At 36.4% G+C, this 21,589-nt stretch overlaps 1 protein-coding gene across 5 annotated transcripts in view; it reads right to left on the bottom strand.

Moving 5' to 3' along the window:
- Positions 1-21,589, bottom strand: part of LRRC69 (leucine rich repeat containing 69) — a 117,055-nt gene that overhangs the window by 70,742 nt on the left and 24,724 nt on the right. For 3 of the 5 annotated variants that reach the window (XM_055348695.2, XM_019032930.3, XM_019032928.3), the window contains 3 exons: positions 21,278-21,350; positions 15,156-15,351; positions 12,725-12,796 (listed from right to left, as the gene is read on the bottom strand). The exons of the other annotated variants lie outside the window; for them this stretch is intronic. In XM_055348695.2, coding sequence (XP_055204670.1) covers positions 12,725-12,796; positions 15,156-15,351; positions 21,278-21,350 — 341 coding nt within the window. The remainder of the gene's footprint in view (positions 1-12,724; positions 12,797-15,155; positions 15,352-21,277; positions 21,351-21,589) is intronic. 5 annotated transcript variants of the gene reach the window in all.

Below are 21,589 nucleotides of genomic sequence, written 5' to 3'. Positions count from 1 at the left end.
CCACAATGAGATACCATCTCACACCAGTTAGAATGGCAATCATTAAAAAGTCAGGAAACAACAGGTGCTGGAGAGGATGTGGAGAAATAGGAACACTTTTACACTGTTGGTGGGACTGTAAACTAGTTCAACCATTGTGGAAGTCAGTGTGGCGATTCCTCAGGGATCTAGAACTAGAAATACCATTTGACCCAGCAATCCCATTACTGGTTATATACCCAAAGGATTATAAATCATGCTGCTATAAAGACACATGCACATGTATGTTTATTGTGGCACTATTCACAATAGCAAAGACTTGGAACCAACCCAAATGTCCAACAATGATAGACTGGATTAAGAAAATGTGGCACATATACACCATGGAATACTATGCAGCCATAAAAAATGATGAGTTCATGTCCTTTGTAGGGACATGGATGAAGCTGGGAACCATCATTCTCAGCAAACTATCACAAGGACAAAAAACCAAACACTGCATGTTCTCACTCATAGGTGGGAATTGAACAATGAGAACACATGGACACAGGAAAGGGAACATCACACACTGGGGCCTGATGTGGGGTGGGGGGAGGGGGGAGGTATAGCATTAGGAGATATACCTAATGTTAAATGATGAGTTAATGGGTGCAGCACACCAACATGGCACATGTATACATATGTAACTAACATGCACATTGTGTACATGTACCCTAAAACTTAAAGTATAATAAAAAAAAATGGTACACAGACACCATGGAATAGTATGCAGCCATAAAAAGGCATGAGATCATGTCCTTTGCAGGGACATGGATGAAGCTGGAAGCCATCATACTCAGCAAATTAACCCAGGAACAGAAAACCAAACACCGCATGTTCTCACTCATATGTGGGAGCTGAACAATGAGAATACATGGACACAGGGAAGGGAACAATACACACCAAGGCCTGTTGAGGGGGAAAGGTGGGGAGAAAATCAGAACAAATAGCTAATGCAGGCAGGTTTTAATACCTAGGTGATGGGTTGATAGGTACAGCAAACCACCATGGCACAGGTTTACCTATGTAACAAACCTGCACATTCTGCACATGTACCCTGGAACCTAAAATAAAATAAATTTTAAAATAGAAATAGTAAAATGATATAAAACTTCATAAGATTTTTTAAAATGTGTCATTAAAAAGTATCCAATTATTTCAAAAGAAAAAAGAGAAAAGGAGTACAGAACAAGCAGAACAAATTAAATATACACAGCAGGCTGGGCAAAGTGGCACACGCCTGCAGTCCCAACTACTTAGGAGGCTGAAGTGGGACGATAGCTTAAGCTCAGGAGTTCGAGACCAGCCTGGGCAAAATAGCGAGACCTCGTCTCAAACAAAGAGAAAAAAAGAATAGTCAGATGGATTTTTTTAAATGAAGTATTATATGATACTTATAAAAGATACATCTAAAATATAAGGATATAAAAAGGTTGAAAGTAGGCAGTGAAAATAGATATATCATGTAAACGTGAATCAAAATATATAATATATAATATGTTTATATATAATATATAATATGTTTATATATAATATAGCTATATTCATATGAGAAAAAAATAATCTTTAAAGCCAAAGCATTATTAGCAATAATTTACAATATATGAGCATGGGGCCCAGGGATCAACATTTTAACAGGCATATTGCTGAGTCTTATAGACTCTAAAATCTACTTGATAAAGATATATTTTATTAGGATTAAGGCCTGGAGAACATAAAGAAATAGTCAATCCCTTAAATCAACTTGGTGGGAATGTAAACTAGTTTCTCAATCTCAACATGGACATTTTGGGCCAGGTAATACTTTGTTATGGGGGGACTGTCCTATGCATTACAGAACATTTAGCAGGATTTCTGGCTTCTACTCACTAGATGCCAGCAGTATCACTCCTCAGTTTTCACAACCAAAAATATCTCCAGACATTGTCAAATATCCCTGGGACATGGAGGGAGGGCTAAATCTTCCCTGGTTGAAATCCACTGCCTTAAAACAACTTTATTATTAATTGTGACAAATTAGTTTTGATTTTTCAGAGGAGCAAAGCAATCATGTTTGTTATGTAAAATCCATATCCACCCACCCATCAATCTATCCGTCTACCTATCCTTTCTGTAATTATTTATTGGATGCCTACTCTGTGCCAAGCACTGTTATAAGCTTGGAATACATCAGTGAAAGGGACAAAAACGCCGAACTCCATAGAGATTACTTGGAGATGGAAGGGAGAGAGAGAGAAATCATCTAAATGAAAATCAATGCTTAAACAGTCTGTACAAGAGCCACATTTGATTTCAATCAGACTCTCTTTATAATATTTTTAATTGAACTTTCTCAAAAATATTGGCCCTGATTTTGAAATCGTTTTAACTCCACTTTTACTGCAAGACTAAAAACACAGAAGTTCCAACTCTCTGACTTTATGATCCTGTCCTTCCTACCTCTCAACAAGAGAGATGAGAGGTGAATGTTGCTGAAATTTGAGGATCTCCATTTTGAAGGTAAGCAAGGCATCCCCTTTATCTCCTGAATTACTTTCATTAGGTACTTGGCTAGAAGAATAAAATTTCCAAGGGTAGCTAGCGATAGTGGTTGGTGAAATGCTGTTCACCAACCACTATACCATGTGAAACAGGGTCCTCTGCAGCACTTACATTTTATAGGCATTCAGGACCAGCCTATCTTTAATTCTAATAAAAATCACATATAGAAGTAGAAAGTCAGAACTCAAATTATGTAAGTTAACTAAAAAGAGAAAGATAGTTGTATTCCCTAACTTAATTGGGCCCTCAATATTTAAAACAAGAATTTGAACAAAATCACCATTGCATCAAGGATAATATTTCATAATTTTTTTCTCTCTGCTTTTCATTTCAAACATTCTACCCCATGAAATTTTAGAATTACAATGGTGAAAGAAGCAATAACATATAATTCAACACCCTCTTCTTCACCCACCCCCATATAAGAAACAGCAGAAAACATGATCTCATTCTCATAAAAGTAGTGACAGGGAAAGCATTTAGTCAAGTTTTGGAACTCACTAATTCTATATTAGCTAAGCTTACATCACTTACATAAAACCACAGAACCCACAAGGGGTTTCCATTAGAAAAGCATTGGATTGTGTCCCACTTTTTAAAAGGTCAGTGAATGTTGTTTTAAATGTATGGCTCCTAATAAACTGAGCCACTGAAGGCAGCATTGACAACCAAAGAAAATTATACTATTTTAAAATCAAGGTCAAATTTTAGAGAGGCATTTAAAGAGCTTCAAGAATAGGGTATACTTTTCCTTAACATTAAACAGAGAAAATAAACTATTCATATGGGAACAAGAATAAAGTGGATCTCTAATGCTGCTAATCAAAAGAGGCAGAACAACAATGGGGATGAGGCAGCCAACTGGAATTTCTCATGGCTATTTGAGCAAAGTGGATAGTTCCAAGGAAATCACTAGATTGTGGAGATATTCAGGGATGTTCTTGACCACAGCTTTATGGACCTTTCCCTGTGTATCACTTTTAAACTTTTAGGCTATTTTCTACCATCTTGCAAAAGAGTTTCAAAAGTTTTGACAGGAGTTTTGATACAAGGCAAACCACAATTTCACTTTCCCAAGGAGTTTCTTTCCCACAATTGTATTGCACTTTCTAGACCACTTAAGGACATTTTTGATCATGGACATGTTTAAATTTGAAATAGACATTCTCCAAGTGTTCAATCAATTTCACAGAAATATTTCTGTTAATGCAAAACTAAATGGTCTCCCTAGGAATGCTTGTCTGTATGTGCACATATTTGTGTTACTGCTCATATATGGAAATCATTCTATTGAAGGCAGATGAATTCATTTGGAAATGAGAATCATCCAAAAATAAAATGGTTTTCTTCACTTGACTTTGTATTAAGCACAAAAAATATTTATGTACTAACAAAAGATACCGGTAGTATTTGAATTAGACAAGTAACAGACAGAGAGTGACAGTAAACCAGGGTATGTACCATGCTAGATATCAGGCATGTGTCCGGAACCAAGGACACCATAGCAAGATATGCTTAGACTGGTGTGGATCAAAATCATTCATCATTGGGTATAAACAGAGAAATCCTTTTAAATTAAAAATATCCAAGAAAAGAAGAGACATCAGGATAAGTAGTAGGCAACGAGTTAAGTGAAGTGTCTAAGAAAAAGGGAATTCAGTAATGAGAGGTCCTATTTCCAGAAGAATCTGGTCTGGCAAACAAACCAAATGAGCCACAAGGGAGAGGGAAAGGGTAAGACAGAAATAAACAGAAAACCAAAGGCAAGGAGCCAGGGAAAGGAGACCCCCTTCAGGGAGATAGTTTATTGGTTCTGTTTTGTTGCCCAAGGAAGGTAAGCCTAAAGAATGTAAAGGAATCTGCAGAGGAAAATAACCTGGAACAGGGGCAAAGACAACATGGGGAATAGGAAGCAGAGTGCACTGCTGAAACCAGCCACCCTTGTACACCCTTGGGTACAGATCAGTTGGTTACAGTAACAGTTACGAATTAGAACCATTCAGGTGATCTCATGGCTTTGAAAGCCTTCAGAGACAACCCTAAATTTGGGGTGGATTGAGGGGCAGGTATCTCAGACCAAACCTTAAAATGACAAGAAAATAACATTCAATATCTGTCATGTGCCAAACACTAATAAGAATTCATATACATTATCTCATTTTTCATTCAATCATTACTGATCACCAAATGTTATGTGAGACACTTCCCTAACAATGTGATGATACAAGTGTTATTAATATCCCCAACTTAAAGAGGAAAAAAGTGAAACATAGAGTAATGGAGTTACCTGTCCAAGGTCACACAATGGGTACATTGTTAAGCTAGGCAAATTTAATTTTTGTTTGGGAAAAATGGATTCAAATCTTCTCCTCACTATTCAAATGATTTGTGTTTCTGGGAAAGTTGCTTCCATTTTTTTTCCTCCTGTGTTTCTCATACTGTAAAAGAGGAAACTGCTTTCAGTATTCTCAAATTTTATTTATGATAACTCTAAACAATTCTTGAAGGAAAAAAGGGGCATTGATGAAATGGAATAGGTGCTATAACTATGATTTCCCATAAATAGTCCAAGCATACTTTTTCTCATGACAACATTGCATGAGGCTTTCTCGCTTTATGTTTTTTTTCTTATAAAAACAGTATGTGCCTACAAACCTTAGGGATATACAAATACTTAAGATTCTTAACTCTGACACAGAATGTGTTTATGGAAGCTACAGATTCACATGAATGTTAAATCATGAATTTGAAACTGAAAGAAAGCAGTGACTGTGGAAAATGTAGCATTGGGTATAATTTACATCTTTTTAAGCACATTTCTTAAGTGTCTACTCTTAGCAAAGCACTTTCTCATAAGTTGTCACATTTATCTGTATCCTTGTAAATGTTTTAGCTACACTTGAGTTTCACTCCCAAACTATAACCACCCAATGCAAAGGGTGAACTTTAAAAAGACAAAACTCAGAAATGAAAGTAACATGGTAAAGATCTGGCCTTCCCCAAATTTCTCCAAAATAAAATTTAGTGTTAAATTAACATGCTAAAAAATGTCTCCAATTTTAGATTGGCTGATGAATAAATGTTTAAGAAGTTTTGTCAGTGGCATATATGCACCGAGTACATCCACAGTGTGGCTAAAAAGAAGTAAGGCTAACCGAATTAAACAACATATAAAACTCAGCCTCCAACTATATAGGCATTCCTTGTGTTCACATACCAAAATTCTAGTTTCTATGTGAAATATTTTTCAGAGTATACAAGAATTCTATTGTCCAAAGAATGTTCCTTGAGTATCATTTTAGTCAAGGACACAGTGAAATTCTCAGAACCCAAACTCCCAGTGAGCTCAAAGAAATGCCTTATTTGTATAGCATGACAGAGACTGCCCCAACCTGGGACAAAGAATGGATTCCTCAGAGGCAGGAGGAGTCCTGACAGTGTAGCCAAAAGTCTTGAGTGCAGGTTCAAGCTCTGCCACTGTTCCATCATTCAGGCCAATGGTTTTCCAAGTGTAGTTCCTGGACTTACAGCATCAGCATTACCAAAGAACATAACAGAAATGCAAACCCGTGGGATCCCCAACCTACTGACTCAGAAATCCTAGAAGGAGGGCCTAGCCTTCCGGGTTTTAAGAAGGCATCCAGGGGATTCTGATGCACATTCAAGTTTGAGGGTCGCTGCTGCAGACAAACTACTCTGGAGCCTCAATATCCTCAGCTCCAAACAGGAATAATGATACCAAATCTGTCTTCTTCAAGGAATTATTCAATAACAAATAGATTTGATAACTTGCAAATTTTTAGATAACGACAAAGTATTCATCCAGAAAGATAACTTTGAACTCTATTTGTGAATTTGAAAAGTAGTCATAATAGTACAGGTTGTTAGATAGATTGCTAACGGAGGATTCTAAGAGCTTATTTAAATGTGAAGTTTTCTATTTGGTCTGCAATATTTTATATATGATATTTTGTTATGAACTTCACATCAAACACAAAACTCATGATGCTCCCTGGTGATGATCATTAAAACTTTTTCTTGCTTTTGTCAGGTCATCTTTTTCTTCAAATGATTGCAGTTTGAAAAATAACATGGCTCCTGAGAGAAAGAGGAGCTAGAGAAAGAAGACCTGTGACTAAAAGATTAAAATAAAAACTGTTTCAAAGGAAATATAAAATTTCAATAATTTACTTTTTTTTCTGTTGAAAAGACTGAATCACAACTACTTCATAGACTGAGTTTTCTGACCTAAAGAAAGATATTAGTAATCCTTTCTTCCCAGAAATCCCATGATGATAGCCTATCCAAAACCCTTCAGCAGCAAATAATAATGTTTTTTCTTTCCCCATCATCAAAAGTTATGAAGGCAACAGGTCACTTTCCCCTTATTATTTTGAACTCAACAATGAAATTACCACCTAGCTGACTTGCATCTTTGTTCAAGCTAATTCATGCCAGTTTCTTTGATTTTTCTAATTTTAAATTTCTGTCCATCATTAAAAATCACATATTTATCTTGTTCTTATGATATCTCCAGGTTCCACTTCAATGTTTAGAGATTTCTTCAAACACAAATTCCAAAGTTTCTATACAGCAACATCCATATTTCTTCATTTACTTCCCCAGATTAGAAGAGAGCTTGGCAACAGAGAAGGTACTCAGTAATTGTTTATGGAATTGGAAAGTCATATAAACCTCATCAAGGAGGTTTATATCAATTGCCCTTGCAGATGCTAAATAGAGTAATAAACTCAATGTTCTATCAAAGTATAATGGGTTAAATAGTGTCCTCCAAGATTCATATCCACCCTGAACCTCAGAATGTGACTTTATTTGGAAACAGTCTTTGCAGATGTTAACTAGTTAAAATGAGGTCATATGGATTAGAGTGGGCCACAATCCAAGGACTGGTATCCTTCTAAGAAGAGAAAACAAAGACATGTCCTTTAAGCCCCAGTTTGTGATATTTTGCTATAGCAGCCTCAGGAAACTAATAAAACAAGCATCACTGTTTCCTGCACTAACTGAACAACCGACAGTGTTGCCATAAATTGTCCAGTGTCCACTAAAGGCCATACTTCAGATATGTTATTCTCTGAAAGACAGATACAAATAAAAGACATTTTATTTCAGATCATCCTTGTTCTCAAAGGCTTGTTCATTCAAAATCCAATTCTAATTCCAGCAATAAATAAAAATGTCAGAAAAAGTGAACACATGATAAAGAAAAGGTAGAAGAACACCCAATGATTAAAAATCACATATTGAAGAATATTCATTTAAGGAAAGTGCTTAATATATAATGTTAAATGAAAATGACAAAGCAAGACACGTATTTCTTTACGCAGTATACATTGAATTTTTTTAATGAGAATATAAAAATGAGATTCTTGAAGAAAACAATAAAGTGTAGTCTCTGGAAGGTAAACTTAAAGACACCTTACATTTTACTCTTTCTATACTTATTTTCTTATTTTCTACAATGAATGAATTACCAGAAAAATGCTACTTACAAAAGGATAAATGAAGACAACATCTTAAATCTTAATACCCATTCATTCGAGAAGCAGAGGACACTTGCAAACTAATACAATAAATAATTTGGTATGTCTCAGACAGGAATTAGGTATCAAAAAATTGTATGTGAGAAAACTGAGAATGTTCTAAAATTGTGCAATGATAGATAGATCAGATCAAAATAGCCCCCAGAGTTTTGCTTTCTCTCGCTGATCTTTCTGCTATTGATACATTGATAATGCTTTATGGAGAATACTTGAATAGTACTTTTTTTTTTTTTTTTTGACGGAGTTTCGCTTTTGCTGCCCAAGCTGGAGTGCAATGGTGCAATGATGTTGGCTCACCGCAACCTCTGCCTTCTGGGTTCAAGCAATTCTCTGGCCTCAGCCTCCCGAGTAACTGAGATTACAGGCATGGGCCACCACGCCCAGCTAATTTTGTATTTTTAGTAGAGACGGAGTTTCTCCATGTTGGTCAGGCTGGTTGCCAACTCCTGACCTGAGGTGATCCGCCCACTTCGGCCTCTCAAAGTGCTAGGATTACAGGCGTAAGCCACCGCGCCTGGCCAGACGGTACTTTTTTAGAAAGAAAAATCATACTGGGAAATTAAATATAATGAAACCAATCCAGACATAGTATCGTGTGAAAAAAATGTTTTAACAGGCTTTTCTAAAAACACACATGAAGAGGTCCTGGAACGGAAACTTTCTTTTTTTTGAGACGGAGTCTCACTCTGTCGCCCAGGCTGGAGTGCAGTGGTGCAATCTCGGCTCACTGCAAGCTCCGCCTCCCGGGTTCACACCATTCTCCTGTACATACGCCTGTAATCCTAGCACTTTGAGAGGCCGAAGTGGGCGGATCACCTCAGGTCAGGAGTTTGCAACCAGCCTGACCAACATGGAGAAACTCCGTCTCTACTAAAAATACAAAATTAGCTGGGAGTAGCTGGGACTGCAGGCACCCGCCACCACGCCCTGCTAATTTTTTTGTATTTTTAGTAGAGATGGGGTTTAACTGTGTTAGCCAGGATGGTCTCGATCTCCTGACCTCGTGATCCACCCGCCTCGGCCTCCCAAAGTGCTGGGATTACAGGCGTGAGCCACTGCACCCGGCCGAAACTTTTATTTTTATTCCATACTTTTGTTTTGCTTGACATTTTAAGAAACATGCAGAAGTTGTACAACTTACAAAATTTTTAAGTTTTAATTTAATTTTTTTAAGTTAAAATAAAAGAAAGGAAAAAAGAGGTAAGGAAAGAAACTAAAGTCTCTCTGTAGCAGATCTGACTACATGTTCATAAAAGAATGAAGATATTTCTTTTTTTTTTTTTTAAGACAGGGTCTCACTGTGTTGCCCAGGCTGGAGTATGATCTCAGCTTACTGCAACCTCTACCTCCCAGGCTTGAGTGATACTTTCACCTCAAGTAACTGGGACCACAGGGTGTACCACTAAACCCAGCTAATTTTTTTGGTGGTTTGTTTGTTTTGTGGAGATAGGGGTTTCACCATGTTGTCCAGGCTGATCTTGAACTCATGGAATCAAAAGCAATCCTCCCGCCACAGCCTCCCAAAATGCTGGGATTGCAGCCGTGAGCCACCATATCTGGCCATTTCTGAAACAATTAATTCACTATGTGGTCATGCCAGATTTTTTCTTAGTAACTAAATAACACAGAAACTCTTTTGATCCAACACATATGAACAAATATTTATAATAGTCCAATTTTTTACTGTAAATTTCCATTTAATGTATATTCTTATACAAAAGTCCTGGTGAAAATACAGTTTCAAATGTTCAAATGCCATGTGAATTTCAAAAAAAAAAAAAAAATACTGTTCTGAAAAAAATTGCATTTTCTAAATTGCACACCAAATTTATTTAAATCATAAAATAGCAAAACACTCTTAAATAAATACCTATTTTAAAAAGTAGTTATAAGGCAGTAAAATAAACTACTCAAAGGCACTTATGCACAATGCAGTTTCAAATCTTTGAGTTAAGAGTACACTTAAAAGTAATGGGTACACAGAGCTTTATTTTGCTTTTCTGTCTGTTTTTATGTATGTTTGAATATTCTCATAGTTTAAAAAGGTTTTTAAAAATGTACTTCACAAGGTTAATGCTTCCTATCATCACCAGTAGAGAGTAGATGATTGCTATAATTATATATTACTTATTAGTATTTCATTATTGGTATATATTTTATACACAACATATAATAGTTTCCATTCCTGGAAACCAACTATGCACAAAATGCTTCATAATCACTATTTCACATAACAACCTTATGAGGTTAGTGGTTTTAATATTGTCATTATATAGATGAAGAAATAGCAACTCTGAGAAATGAAGCAACTTGTTTGAGATTACGAATTTAGAAAATAGGAAATTAATGCTTTAAATCCACGTGTATATGACTCCAAAGTCTATGTTATTCATGTCTACACTACTGTGTTTCACAAAAAGCATGGCTTAATTGTTTTGAATGTTCTCTACCATTACTTTGAAACTTACTCTCTTTCGCTGATAATCATTGTGTGACCTAGAGTCGGTCATTTCTCCTCTAGGTCCACCAGTTGTGCCATATTTTTAATGTGGGAAACTTTGATTTTGAATCAGTTGAACCAAAATAATTTGAAATGGTTGGACCAAAGCTCAGATGAGTTTGCAGATCATCTTATGTGAGAGTGTTTATAGAAATTCCTGAAATAGGTACTACACAGATGAAACCAACTCAGACCTGTCAAAATCACTCCAAATTATTGGGACCTAAGTAATTATGTTTTATCAAAATTGTTAAGTACAGAATCACTTCATAGAAGAAACAGTCAATTAACAGACTACGAAGGTGAAAGGTGAATAATAAATGAAGTTCAAGAACATCAGTTAGATTTATTCATTTAACAAATACTTATTGAGTTAAAATTCAAGACACTGCAGGTATAGAGGAAAAAAAGAGTATTCTTTCTCTGGAAGTTTACCATCCAAAAGCAAGAAAGACTTGAAATGAATTACTCCATTATGTTGCTCAAGCATACCATAGAAATACCATAGAAAAAGTGGCACCAGAAGATACCATAGAAGTAGTAGTGGCATTAGGGGTACCATAGAAGAAGTGGCACCAGAAGGCATCGCAGGACATAGAGAGTTAAATTAAGACAGAGGGTAAATAAAACCATGTCGCATTTTCAAGGTCAATATTAACAATATCCAATTTTTACTAAACATTCAAATCTACACATTTTTGGAAACACTGTGGTGATTCCTTAAAAAATTAAACATAGAATTACCATATGATTCAACAATTTCATCTAAGGATATTCCCAGAGGAACTGAAAGCAGATAAAGAACAAGTATTTGTATACCCATGCTCATTACAGTAATAGCCAAAATGAGAAAACAGCCCAAGGTCCCACAGGTGGGCAGATACCTGTGGATAGACAAAATGTGGTATATACATACAACTGAATATTATTCAGCCTTAAAAAGGAAAGAAACTCTGACACATGGTATAAGATAAATTAATGTTAGTCATATTTTACTAAGTGAAATAAGTCAGTGGTAAAAGGACAAATATCTGGTTCCACTTATCTGGTACCTAGAGTACCTAGAGTAGTCAAATTCAGAGATATATAGTAGATATGTGGTTGCCATGGAGGGGGGAAAGATCTTATTTCAAAGTATTTATAGGAACTTCTAAAATAGGTGTACAAAGGGAATGGGGAGTTAGAGTTGAATGGATACAGAGTTTCAGCTGGAGAAGATGAACAGGTTCTAGAGACGGATAATGCTGATGGTTGTGCAACAACGTGAAAGTACTTAGTACCGTGGACTATACAAGTAGAAATGATTAAAATGTTAAATTTTATGTTGTGTATATTTTGCCACAATTTAAAAACTGTATACTTTTTTCTAAAACATAGACTTTACACTCATTTTTTTATATTTGAATTATCTTCAGTATAAAATATTGCTCTAGGAGGTAAAAAAAGACTGAAACCTCAATTTAGAGGGGATAAATCAGGAAAAATAATTAATGGGTCAACAACTATTCATTGAATACCTTCTGGATAGATGGACTTCTCATTATTACCATGAATGTTTAAGCATGTTCAACTGGATATAAAAATGCAATAGGAAAAACTGACATTTCTTTCTTAAAAGTTAGGAGTTGCCAAGACAAACGGTTTCTCCATATTTGAAATAAAATGAGGTCAAAATTCATTTTCAAATGAGAAAAAAAGTGCATTTTTCATTGTTTATGGCCTAAAAATGACTAACAAAAGTGTCACCTTTGGATTAATTACAAGGGATAAAAATTTATGCTCCGGAAAGTAATATTTTCAAAAAGCCAGAGGTGACCAAAAGCAGTGTGTAATAACCAAAAAATTTAATCATAGCTGATATATTAAAATATTTATGATAGCAATCAGAGTTCACTTAGTTCAGACAAGTTCAGCAGGCACAGAACACAAAGAAAAAAACAGGAGAGAACAGGTTTTGAAATTCTAAAAGCAAATCTTTGAGTCATTTGTATAATTTAAGGTTCCAATTACTACAGGTTTTACTGTCTGCCCATATTTTTTCTATTCCCAATAGCATAAACAAAATTATTTTTCAATTATAATGGAAGTTGACTCTACTTACTCCTGATGGAAATATCTGAATAATATTTCCAGCTATGTCTAGGATTCTTAGTTTTTTAAGATCACAAAGTTCCTGTGTCAGAAAACAGAAGAGAGAGAGAGATTTTTTAAATCTAATATTTAAAATCATAAGGAAAATCATAATTTTTTTTAAAGCTCCAACATGATGAAGGTGGCCATCTTTTCTAATGACTGTACTGACCAATTCTTCAGCACATCTTCCAGAGCAGACCCCCATATCCTGGACTGCCAGCTATCTTTGAATTCTTCATTTCCTCTGACCACTCCAGGGCAACATAACATGGCCACTGTGAGTTACACTACATCTAGATTGAAATCTCACCTCTGGCAGGTACTATAACTATGGGCAAATTTCTTAATTGCTTTGTACTTCAATTTCTTCATTTGTAAAATGAAAATGCTAATAGAAGCCCTTAAGTCATACGGTTGTTGAGTGGATTACTTAAATTACTGAAAGAGCTAACAGCTAGAGGCTGTCTGCAATCCCCATTCCCTACAGCTAGGCAGCAAATCCTTGAAGGGAGTCCTCTTCTTAAGTCCTACATAGGCTTCCATTGCCATGATACTCTCCTTTGTATTGTTTTAGCTGCAGAGATTTTCAGACTCCAATGTGTTCCTTCAGTATCTCATGTTATGATATAAGGGCTTCCACCCTACTTGAAAACACTTCAGAGCATTACTTCCGTTGCTGTCCAGTCTTGCATTTTCATTTGTTTGTTTTTGCTGCCATGACTGCCACTATTATTGCTGTTGATATTTGTTGCTGTCTTTTTCAAATCTTTGCATGTGTATACCCCTCACAAGTATTCAATGAAGGTTTAAAAACTCACAAATAGGCAAGGGCAAAGTTGTGCTATGAGAATGAGAAGTGTTATGAAGGGTTAAGGAAACAGTGATATATGGAAAATTTGGTATTAGGAGGTCAGGAAAGGCTTCCTGGAAAAAGTGAAGTTTAAGCTGAGATTCTTTGAGTTATTTGGAACAAATGATGTTCCATTAAGAGCAAACAGTTGTTTGGGATAGAACTATAAGAAGTCTAGTGTGATGGTTAATTTTAGGTGTCAACTTGACTGGATTAAGGAATACCTACAATGCTGGTAAAGCTTTATTTTGGGTGTGTCTGTGTGAGGTTGTTTCTAGAGGAGATGGGTGTGTGAGTCAGTAGAAGGGGTGGGAAAGATATATGTTCAGTGTTGCTGGGCACCATCCTATCAGTTAGTGACTTGGATGAAAAAAAAAAATGTAATTTCCTCTCTCTCCTGGAGCTAGGACACTTCTTCTTCTGCCCTTGGACCTCAGAACGCTGGGCTCTCCAGCCTTTAGACTCTAAGATTTACACCAGTACCCCTCCCCTCCAGCCACCACAACCTCCCAGTAATCAGGCCTTTGACCTCCAACTGAGAATTACACCGTTTGCTTCCCTGGTTCTGAGGCTTTCAGAGTTGGACTCAGCCACACTACCAGCACTGCAGGGTCTTCAGCTTGCAGATAGCCTGCTGTAGGACTTCTCAGTCTCCATAATTATGAATACCATCAACTACTTGCTATCCTCCTGCCCTGTCACTTCCTGCTAGTGCCTCTCATCTGCCATATCCAAGAGGAAACCAGAGGACAAAGGAGTTCACTGCTGCCCACACAGTCAGTCTCCCAAGCAGAAGGCAGGACAGAAAGTGAATATGAAGGAAAAAAGGACAGCCAGTACATATTCCAAAGCCAAAATGAACTTGTATTTTGTTCTGTATACATCGTTACCAGATAAAACATATAATGCTCACTTAAATTGAAATATCAAGGCTGGGCGCAGTGGCTCACACCTATAATCCCAGCACTTTGGGAGGCCGAGGTGGGCGGATCACGAGGTCAGGAGTTTGAGACCAGCCTGACCAGCATGGTGAAGCCCCGTCTCTACTAAATTATAAAAATCAGCCGGGCATGGTGGTGTCTGCCTGTAATCCCAGCTACTCAGGAGGCTGAGGCAGGAGAATCACCTGAACCCGGGATGTGGAGGTTGCAGTGAGCCAAGATTGTGCCACTGCACTCCAGCCTAGGCAACAGAGCAAGACTCTGTCTCAAAAAGAAGAAAGAAAGAAATACCAAACAATAAATAGGTTTTTTAGTCTATTCCATGCAATATTTGCAACATACTTATAGTAAAAAATTTAATCATTGCTTATCTGGAATTCAAATTTCAGTGAGCATTCTATATTTGTATTTACTAAATCCCTAGCTATGTGGGATAATTCAAATTATAGCCTTCTTCTGTCATAGGGATTTGGGAACTGACTATATTTAATCTGAGAGAAAGCAAGTGGTGGCTTATACTCAGATACCCAAAGCTAATCTATAACCACCTCCCATCATGTTGAGTTCTTCTCCAACAGCAAACTACTGTGGTTCCATGTTTTGCTTACCTCCGGCAAAACTCCAATGTTGTTTCTGGCTAGCAAAAGCTTCTGAAGCTTCTTCAAGAATTTAATCTTTTCAGGTATGCATATCAGCTGATTGTAGTTAAGTTGAAGTTCAACAAGATTCTCAAGAAAACAAAGTTCTCTAGGAATGCTGGCTAGTTGGTTATAATTTATACTCATATAAGTAAGACTTTTTAATCTAAAAAAAAAAACACCAAAGTATATGAATGAAACTCACAAGAATAAGAGTCCACTATATAGGCCCAACTTAGCAGAAGCCATGTGTCAATTTATTTTTTGTAGCTCTTCTGAGCTTACTTCAGTCAAGTGTTTACAACTATTGTGATCATAAGTATAAAAAGTTTTTGCTGAAATTTAATTTTTACAGATCTTTTGTAATCAGATGGCTTATGTTAAAAGTATGTTAGGTAATCAAAACCTAGATTTCAGAAAAAGAAAATTCTATTTCCTTTCTTTATACATATACATTGGCCATACCCAAGAGAAAGCTAGAGGACAAGGAGAACACGGACATACCTATGTATACAGATCAATACAGGTACAGGCATAAGCATACATAGACATAAATATACCTAGTACCAAATAGATATGAGTACTGCTCAATTGCTGTGGAAGTTCAAAGATGAATCAGCCACAAATTCTGCCCTTTTGGATGCCATGGTTTAGGAGATATTAAATAGAGCCATAAACTGAGAACAGCAAATGCCATTGGCTAAGGAGAAAAAGGTTAAGGAAATTTGAGTCTGTAATTGCAGATATGGTTCCTGAAGCATATTGCAAGTTTTTCTAAAGAACTGACATTTTGAATTTGGCCCTGAATAAAAGAACTTATAAAATAGGGCAGTAAGAAGGAATAGTAAGCTAAGAAAAATATTATGAATAAGGAAGCAGAAGGGAATTAACATTACTAAGCACAACTACATGCCTGTGCATTAAATTTAATAATCATCAACATAACTCTGAGGTTGGAATTACTACTCTTATTTTAAAAGTGAGGAAAATAAAGCATTAGAGGCAGTAAATAAATTCCCCAAGTTACCTATCTAGTAGGTAACAATGTCAAAATTCTAACGCAGGTGTGCCTGTTTGCAAAGCTAAGAGTGAAAACATGTAATGATCTCAAGGTTGAAGTGTGCTAAGATTGAAGTAATGTAAGAATGAGGGAACTAAATTTTTAGGCAGTTGAAAATGGGAGACTGGAGGTTAGGAAGTTATCAGTGCTAGCAAAGGGAATTTTGAGGATTCTACAGATCTCTCCGTACATAGTAGAAGCCATATGAATACCTGGGATTGATAGGAAAAACAACAAAAGAAAATGGGCAGAGAGAAGAGAGAGGAAGCCAACAGAAAGATTCTTGAGAAATATAAACAACTGACCATTAAAAATTAAAGGCATCCAGCAAAGTTATGAACACAGAAGTAGAAGAAGAACCAGATTAGCAAGGAATCTCTGAAGGTGTGAGAAAAGAAAATTTCAAAATTAAAGAGATGGTCAAAAGTTTAAATGTTAAAGAGGGATAATCCAAACTAACAAACAAAACTAGTAGAAATAATGCCGAGTCACAAACTACAAAATCAATATTTAAAAAATCTATTGTATCTCCATATTGTAGCCACAAACAAGGAAAATAAAAGTTTAAGATTTCCATTTATAGTAATGTATAAAAAAACCTTCATGAAATAGTTAAGAGTACATATAACAAAAGACATGAGGGACCTCTACACTGAAAACTATAAATTATGAATGAGAGAATGTAAAGGGGCTTTAAATAAAAGTAGAGATATATTATATTCAGGTATAGAAAAGCAAAATATTGCTAAGATATCAACTTTTTAATATTGATCTATAGATTTAATAATAGATTCAAATACAAATTTTGACAGCTTTTTTTGTATAAGACTTGACTTGGGCTGGGTGCTGTGGCTCATGGCTGTAAACCCATAACTTTGGGAGGCCAAGGTGGAAGGATTGCTTGAGCCCAAGAGTTTAAGACCAGCCTGGGAAACATAGTGAGACCCCATCTTAAAAAAAAAAAAAAAAAGACAAATCAATTTTAAAATTTATATGGAAATTGAAAGGACCTAGAATAGCCAAACTATTATAAAGAATAAAATCAAAAGACTCACATTACCTGATTTCAAAACTTACAATGCAGCTACGGCAATCAAGATCATATGGTATTGGAGAAATGACAGTGCTATGGTCTGAATATTTGTGTCTCTTCAAAATTCATATGTTAAAATCTAATCTCCAATGTGATGGTATTACGAGATGGGGCCTTTGGGAGATGATTAGATCATGATGATGGGGTAAACCTCATAAATGTAATTAATGTCCTTACAAAAGGCCCCAGAGAGCTCCTCGCCCCTTCTACCATGTGAGGACACAGTGAGAAAGGTGCCACTCTAAGAACCAGGAAGTAGACCCTCACCAGACATCACATCTGCCGGCACCTTGGTCTTCACTTCCCAACTTCCAGAACTATGAGAAATAAATTTCTGTTTTACTCCTAGAAATTTAAATGAAAATGAAATTAAACATGTTTACAAAAAGATTTGTATAATAATGTTTATTGTAGCTTAATCCATAATAGCCCTAAACTGGAAATAACCCAAATGTACATCAATAGGAGAAAAGACGAATGATTTAGGGCATATTCATGCAATGAAATGCTACTCAGAATAAACAAAAACTGCCAGGCATGGTGGCTCACGCCTGTAATCCCAACACTTTGGGAGGCCGAGGCAGGCAGATCACTTGAGGTCAGGAGTTCGAGACCAGCCTGGCAGATACGGCGAAACCCCATCTCTACTAAAAATATGAAAATTAGCTGGGTGTGGTGGCAGTCACCTGTAATACCAGCTACTCAGGAGGCTGAGGCAGGAGAATCATTTGAACCTGGAAGGCGGAGGTTGCAGTGAGCCGAGATCGTGCCATTGCACTCCAGCCTGGGTGAGTAGGGCCAAACTCAGTCTCAATAAAAAACAAAAACAAAAACAAAAAACAAACCAACGAACTACTAATAAATGCAACAGTTACATGAGTCTCAAAAAATATGCTAAGCAAAAGAAGACAGACACAAAAATGTATATACCATATGATTCCATTTATTTAGTTCTAGGATTGGTAAAACTAATTTGTAAAGAACACAGAAATCAAAATATTGATTGCTTATGAGAGGTAAGAATTCACTGGAAGGGTGTATGAGGAAATTTCTGGGCTGAAGAAAATGTTCTACATCTTATTGGTGTGCGTACATTTGTCAAAATGCATTGAATAGTACAAAATGCATTGAATAGTTTTATGTAATTTTTATTCAGCAGAAAAAAAAGGCCATTATATTTGACTATGTAAAGGACAGTAACGACTTTTGAAAATGATCTAAGGTAGAATGGAGAAGACAGAAGAGAATTTACAATGTGTTACACAGGAAGCAAAAGCAAAAGACACGGGACTTCAGAGAGAGATGACAAGGAAGCAAGAGCGAGAGGAAGGAAAGAAATAGAACAATGGAGAGAAAGATGCTGAAGAGAAGGGAATTGAGGGAGCTCAAATTTCTCAGGATAATAGGAAGTGAAGTTCTTTGCAGTATAAAGGGTCAAAGAAGGACAACTCAGCACTGAAATGGAGTAAAAATGTGTGGAGCAGGTCCTGTGGGGAAAGGGATGGGGAATTTTCTTCATTAATCATTTTTATAATCATTTTTATTATTATTTTTATTGATTCTACTCTGATTTACTATATCATGGGAGTTGGTTTTAACTTTTTTGTTCTTTCAAGGCAATAAAATGAGCTCAGATCCTATTGTTCATTTGTCCATCATTCATTTGTGTGAGTAAAGAGCAGGGAGAGAAACAAATATCTGCCATTGTTCCCGATTCCACAAAGCAGGGAGATGTCCTACTTTTCCAAAGAAAATCTACAGGAGATACACTTGTAGATTCTCCCTGACATCTGTCTTCCCCAGGAGATTGAAGAACAACTTCACTGACTGACGAATTTGGAGAAAGAACTGAGCCTGCTGACTTAGTCCCTTGCTCTCTCTCTCTGTCTTCCAGACTCATTCTGTCACCAGGATGCCCATGCTGTCCTCTTCCTGTGCCTGTGCAGCGCTGTCCATGACAGAGTTGTTTAGATGTAAAACTCTTACCTGCCCAAATTTGACTCCAAGTCCATGAACTGATATTCTGTAGTTTAAATGAGCCAAAAACAAAACTCCTTTTCCCTCTCCTAAGTTCTAAATAAATTGAGAAATAAGATATGGGATTTAGAGAGAAGGAAATCAAACATCAGCACAGAGCTGACATGATCACTCTGAGTCCCTGCTAGCCCTCCTCTGTGTTAAATATACCACCCCATTCACAGCCTTTCCTGCTGAGGCTGCTGCTTACTTCATGGCAGGGCAAGAGGAGAATGCCAAACTACACATGCTCAATGCTTTGCCCAAATCCACTGAGAAGTCATTCTTTTGTCTCTGGAAATCAGTGAACAAAGGGAACGGAAAGAAGCTAGAATAAAAATAACAACCAATAATAATAAAAGCTAACATCCATTGAGCACTTACTCAACCCTAATACCTTTTATGTCCAAGGCTCAACCCTAAATATATTGTATGAATTTGCTTAGCTGTCAAAACAATCCGATTTATTTTCTGAAAATACTATCATCATCCTCATTTTGCAGGTGAAGATGTTAAGATATAGGAAAGTGAAGAAACTTTCCCAGGCTCAGAAAATGGAATTCTACTTAGAGAGATGACCAATTAATTGATATCTAGTAGGATACAGCCAGAATATAGACAATCCAGAGTTAACTATAAGACAGAACAGACCTATACACTCTGCAATCCTACTTTTTTCAGTGAAAGCATTCTTTCATCTTTCTAACATATTCCCTTAGATTTACATGATTCCTTGAATACTGTAATTTGTATTCCAAACAGAGATAAGTGTATGAAATTGTGAAATCATAACGTGTTATAGCTGCAAAAACTTTGAGGTTCATCTATTCAAAATTCTTTCTTTAGAGATGAGAAGGCAGCAGTTCAAAGTAGTTAAATTACTGGTCCAAAGGCATAAATCTAGTTGCACAGAGATATGCCCTGAACCTCATTCATGAGATCTCCCAAGGGATTCTTAAAATTATATCATCATCAATATATACATCGATTGATAAGCTGAATTTGTAAAAAAGCAAGCAGACAACTATTAGCATGGCATTTTCATTGCTGCAAATATTTATCTTTTATAGAAATTAGATTGATTCAATTCTTTTCTAGTTGCTCTGACTTAAAATATTGCTTTCCTTAAAAAAATATATTTGGAAAAAATAATACATTGGCTAGAGGTATAGACAAGTAAATTGGAATAGATGTTAGGTGCTGCAGAAAGCCCTGTGTTGAGGACTGTTCAAAGTTTTGTATTCTCTTTTAAAACCCTGGATGCTCTTGCTCTGTGACACATCTGTTTCTGCTCAACAGGCAATAAAGGGAGTCTCCAAAGTAAACCTGAACAGAGTTCTCTCTCCATCTGTCAGAGGAAAAGCCCAAGAGCGTGTTTTGCCTACAGAAGGACAAGGCTCTCAGCTGGCTCCATAAAGGCATTCTGTCTGTGCAGATATGCGGGATAAGCAAAAACAGCATTTTTTTTTTTTTTTTTTTTTTGGTTAATGACAAAAAAATGTGGGGTTTTTAAAAATGAAAATGACTTCGCAGTTTTAAATCCTTAGTTTTTACATTACCTTTTCCATCAAGCTCAAAATGGTTTACAATACACATGCGAAATAACATTTAATGTGCCCAATTCTGTGGCTAACCAAGCTCCAAGAACCTCAGAGTTGGGAAATCAATGAGACCATCAGTTTTAGAACTTTATGTTTCAAAGCCCAATGTTTACACTAAGATTATCATGCTGTTTCTCATTTCTCCAAAGTGTTTAAGGAATCATCTGCTTAAAATTAGTGGCTTGCCTCAGTCCTTCAGATCCCTCTTTGCTATGTATAAATCTCACAGGGACTTATGCTAGGCATAATGCTTTCAAATGACCAGGGTGGGGATGGAGGAGGGGTGCGATTGTTAACCAAGTCTTGCTATAAACAAAATTACCTGCTGACTTCTTGAGGAAGCTGCGTAAGATGATTGTTGTTCAGATTAAGCAGGATTAAATTTTGTAAGCCATCTGTTAGAAAGTAATTTTAGTCACTTTAGCCATCTGTTAGATAATTTTTAGTCACTTTTCTACTTTTCTACATACCTTTGTTTTCCTTCTGGTTCTTGCCTTGGCCAAGGCTCTTTTGGTGGTGGTAACAGAAACCCTCTTAAACTAGCTCAAGCAAAAAGGAGTAATTTATCACAAAGTTACAAATCTAAGTCACTGTGCCTGTGGAATGAGGATGCAACCAGGCTCATCAAAAACTG

The sequence above is a fragment of the Gorilla gorilla genome, chromosome 7 (genome assembly GCF_029281585.2).
Source record: "Gorilla gorilla gorilla isolate KB3781 chromosome 7, NHGRI_mGorGor1-v2.1_pri, whole genome shotgun sequence".
NCBI lineage: Eukaryota > Metazoa > Chordata > Mammalia > Primates > Hominidae > Gorilla > Gorilla gorilla.
This window is presented reverse-complemented; position numbering and strand designations above follow the sequence as displayed.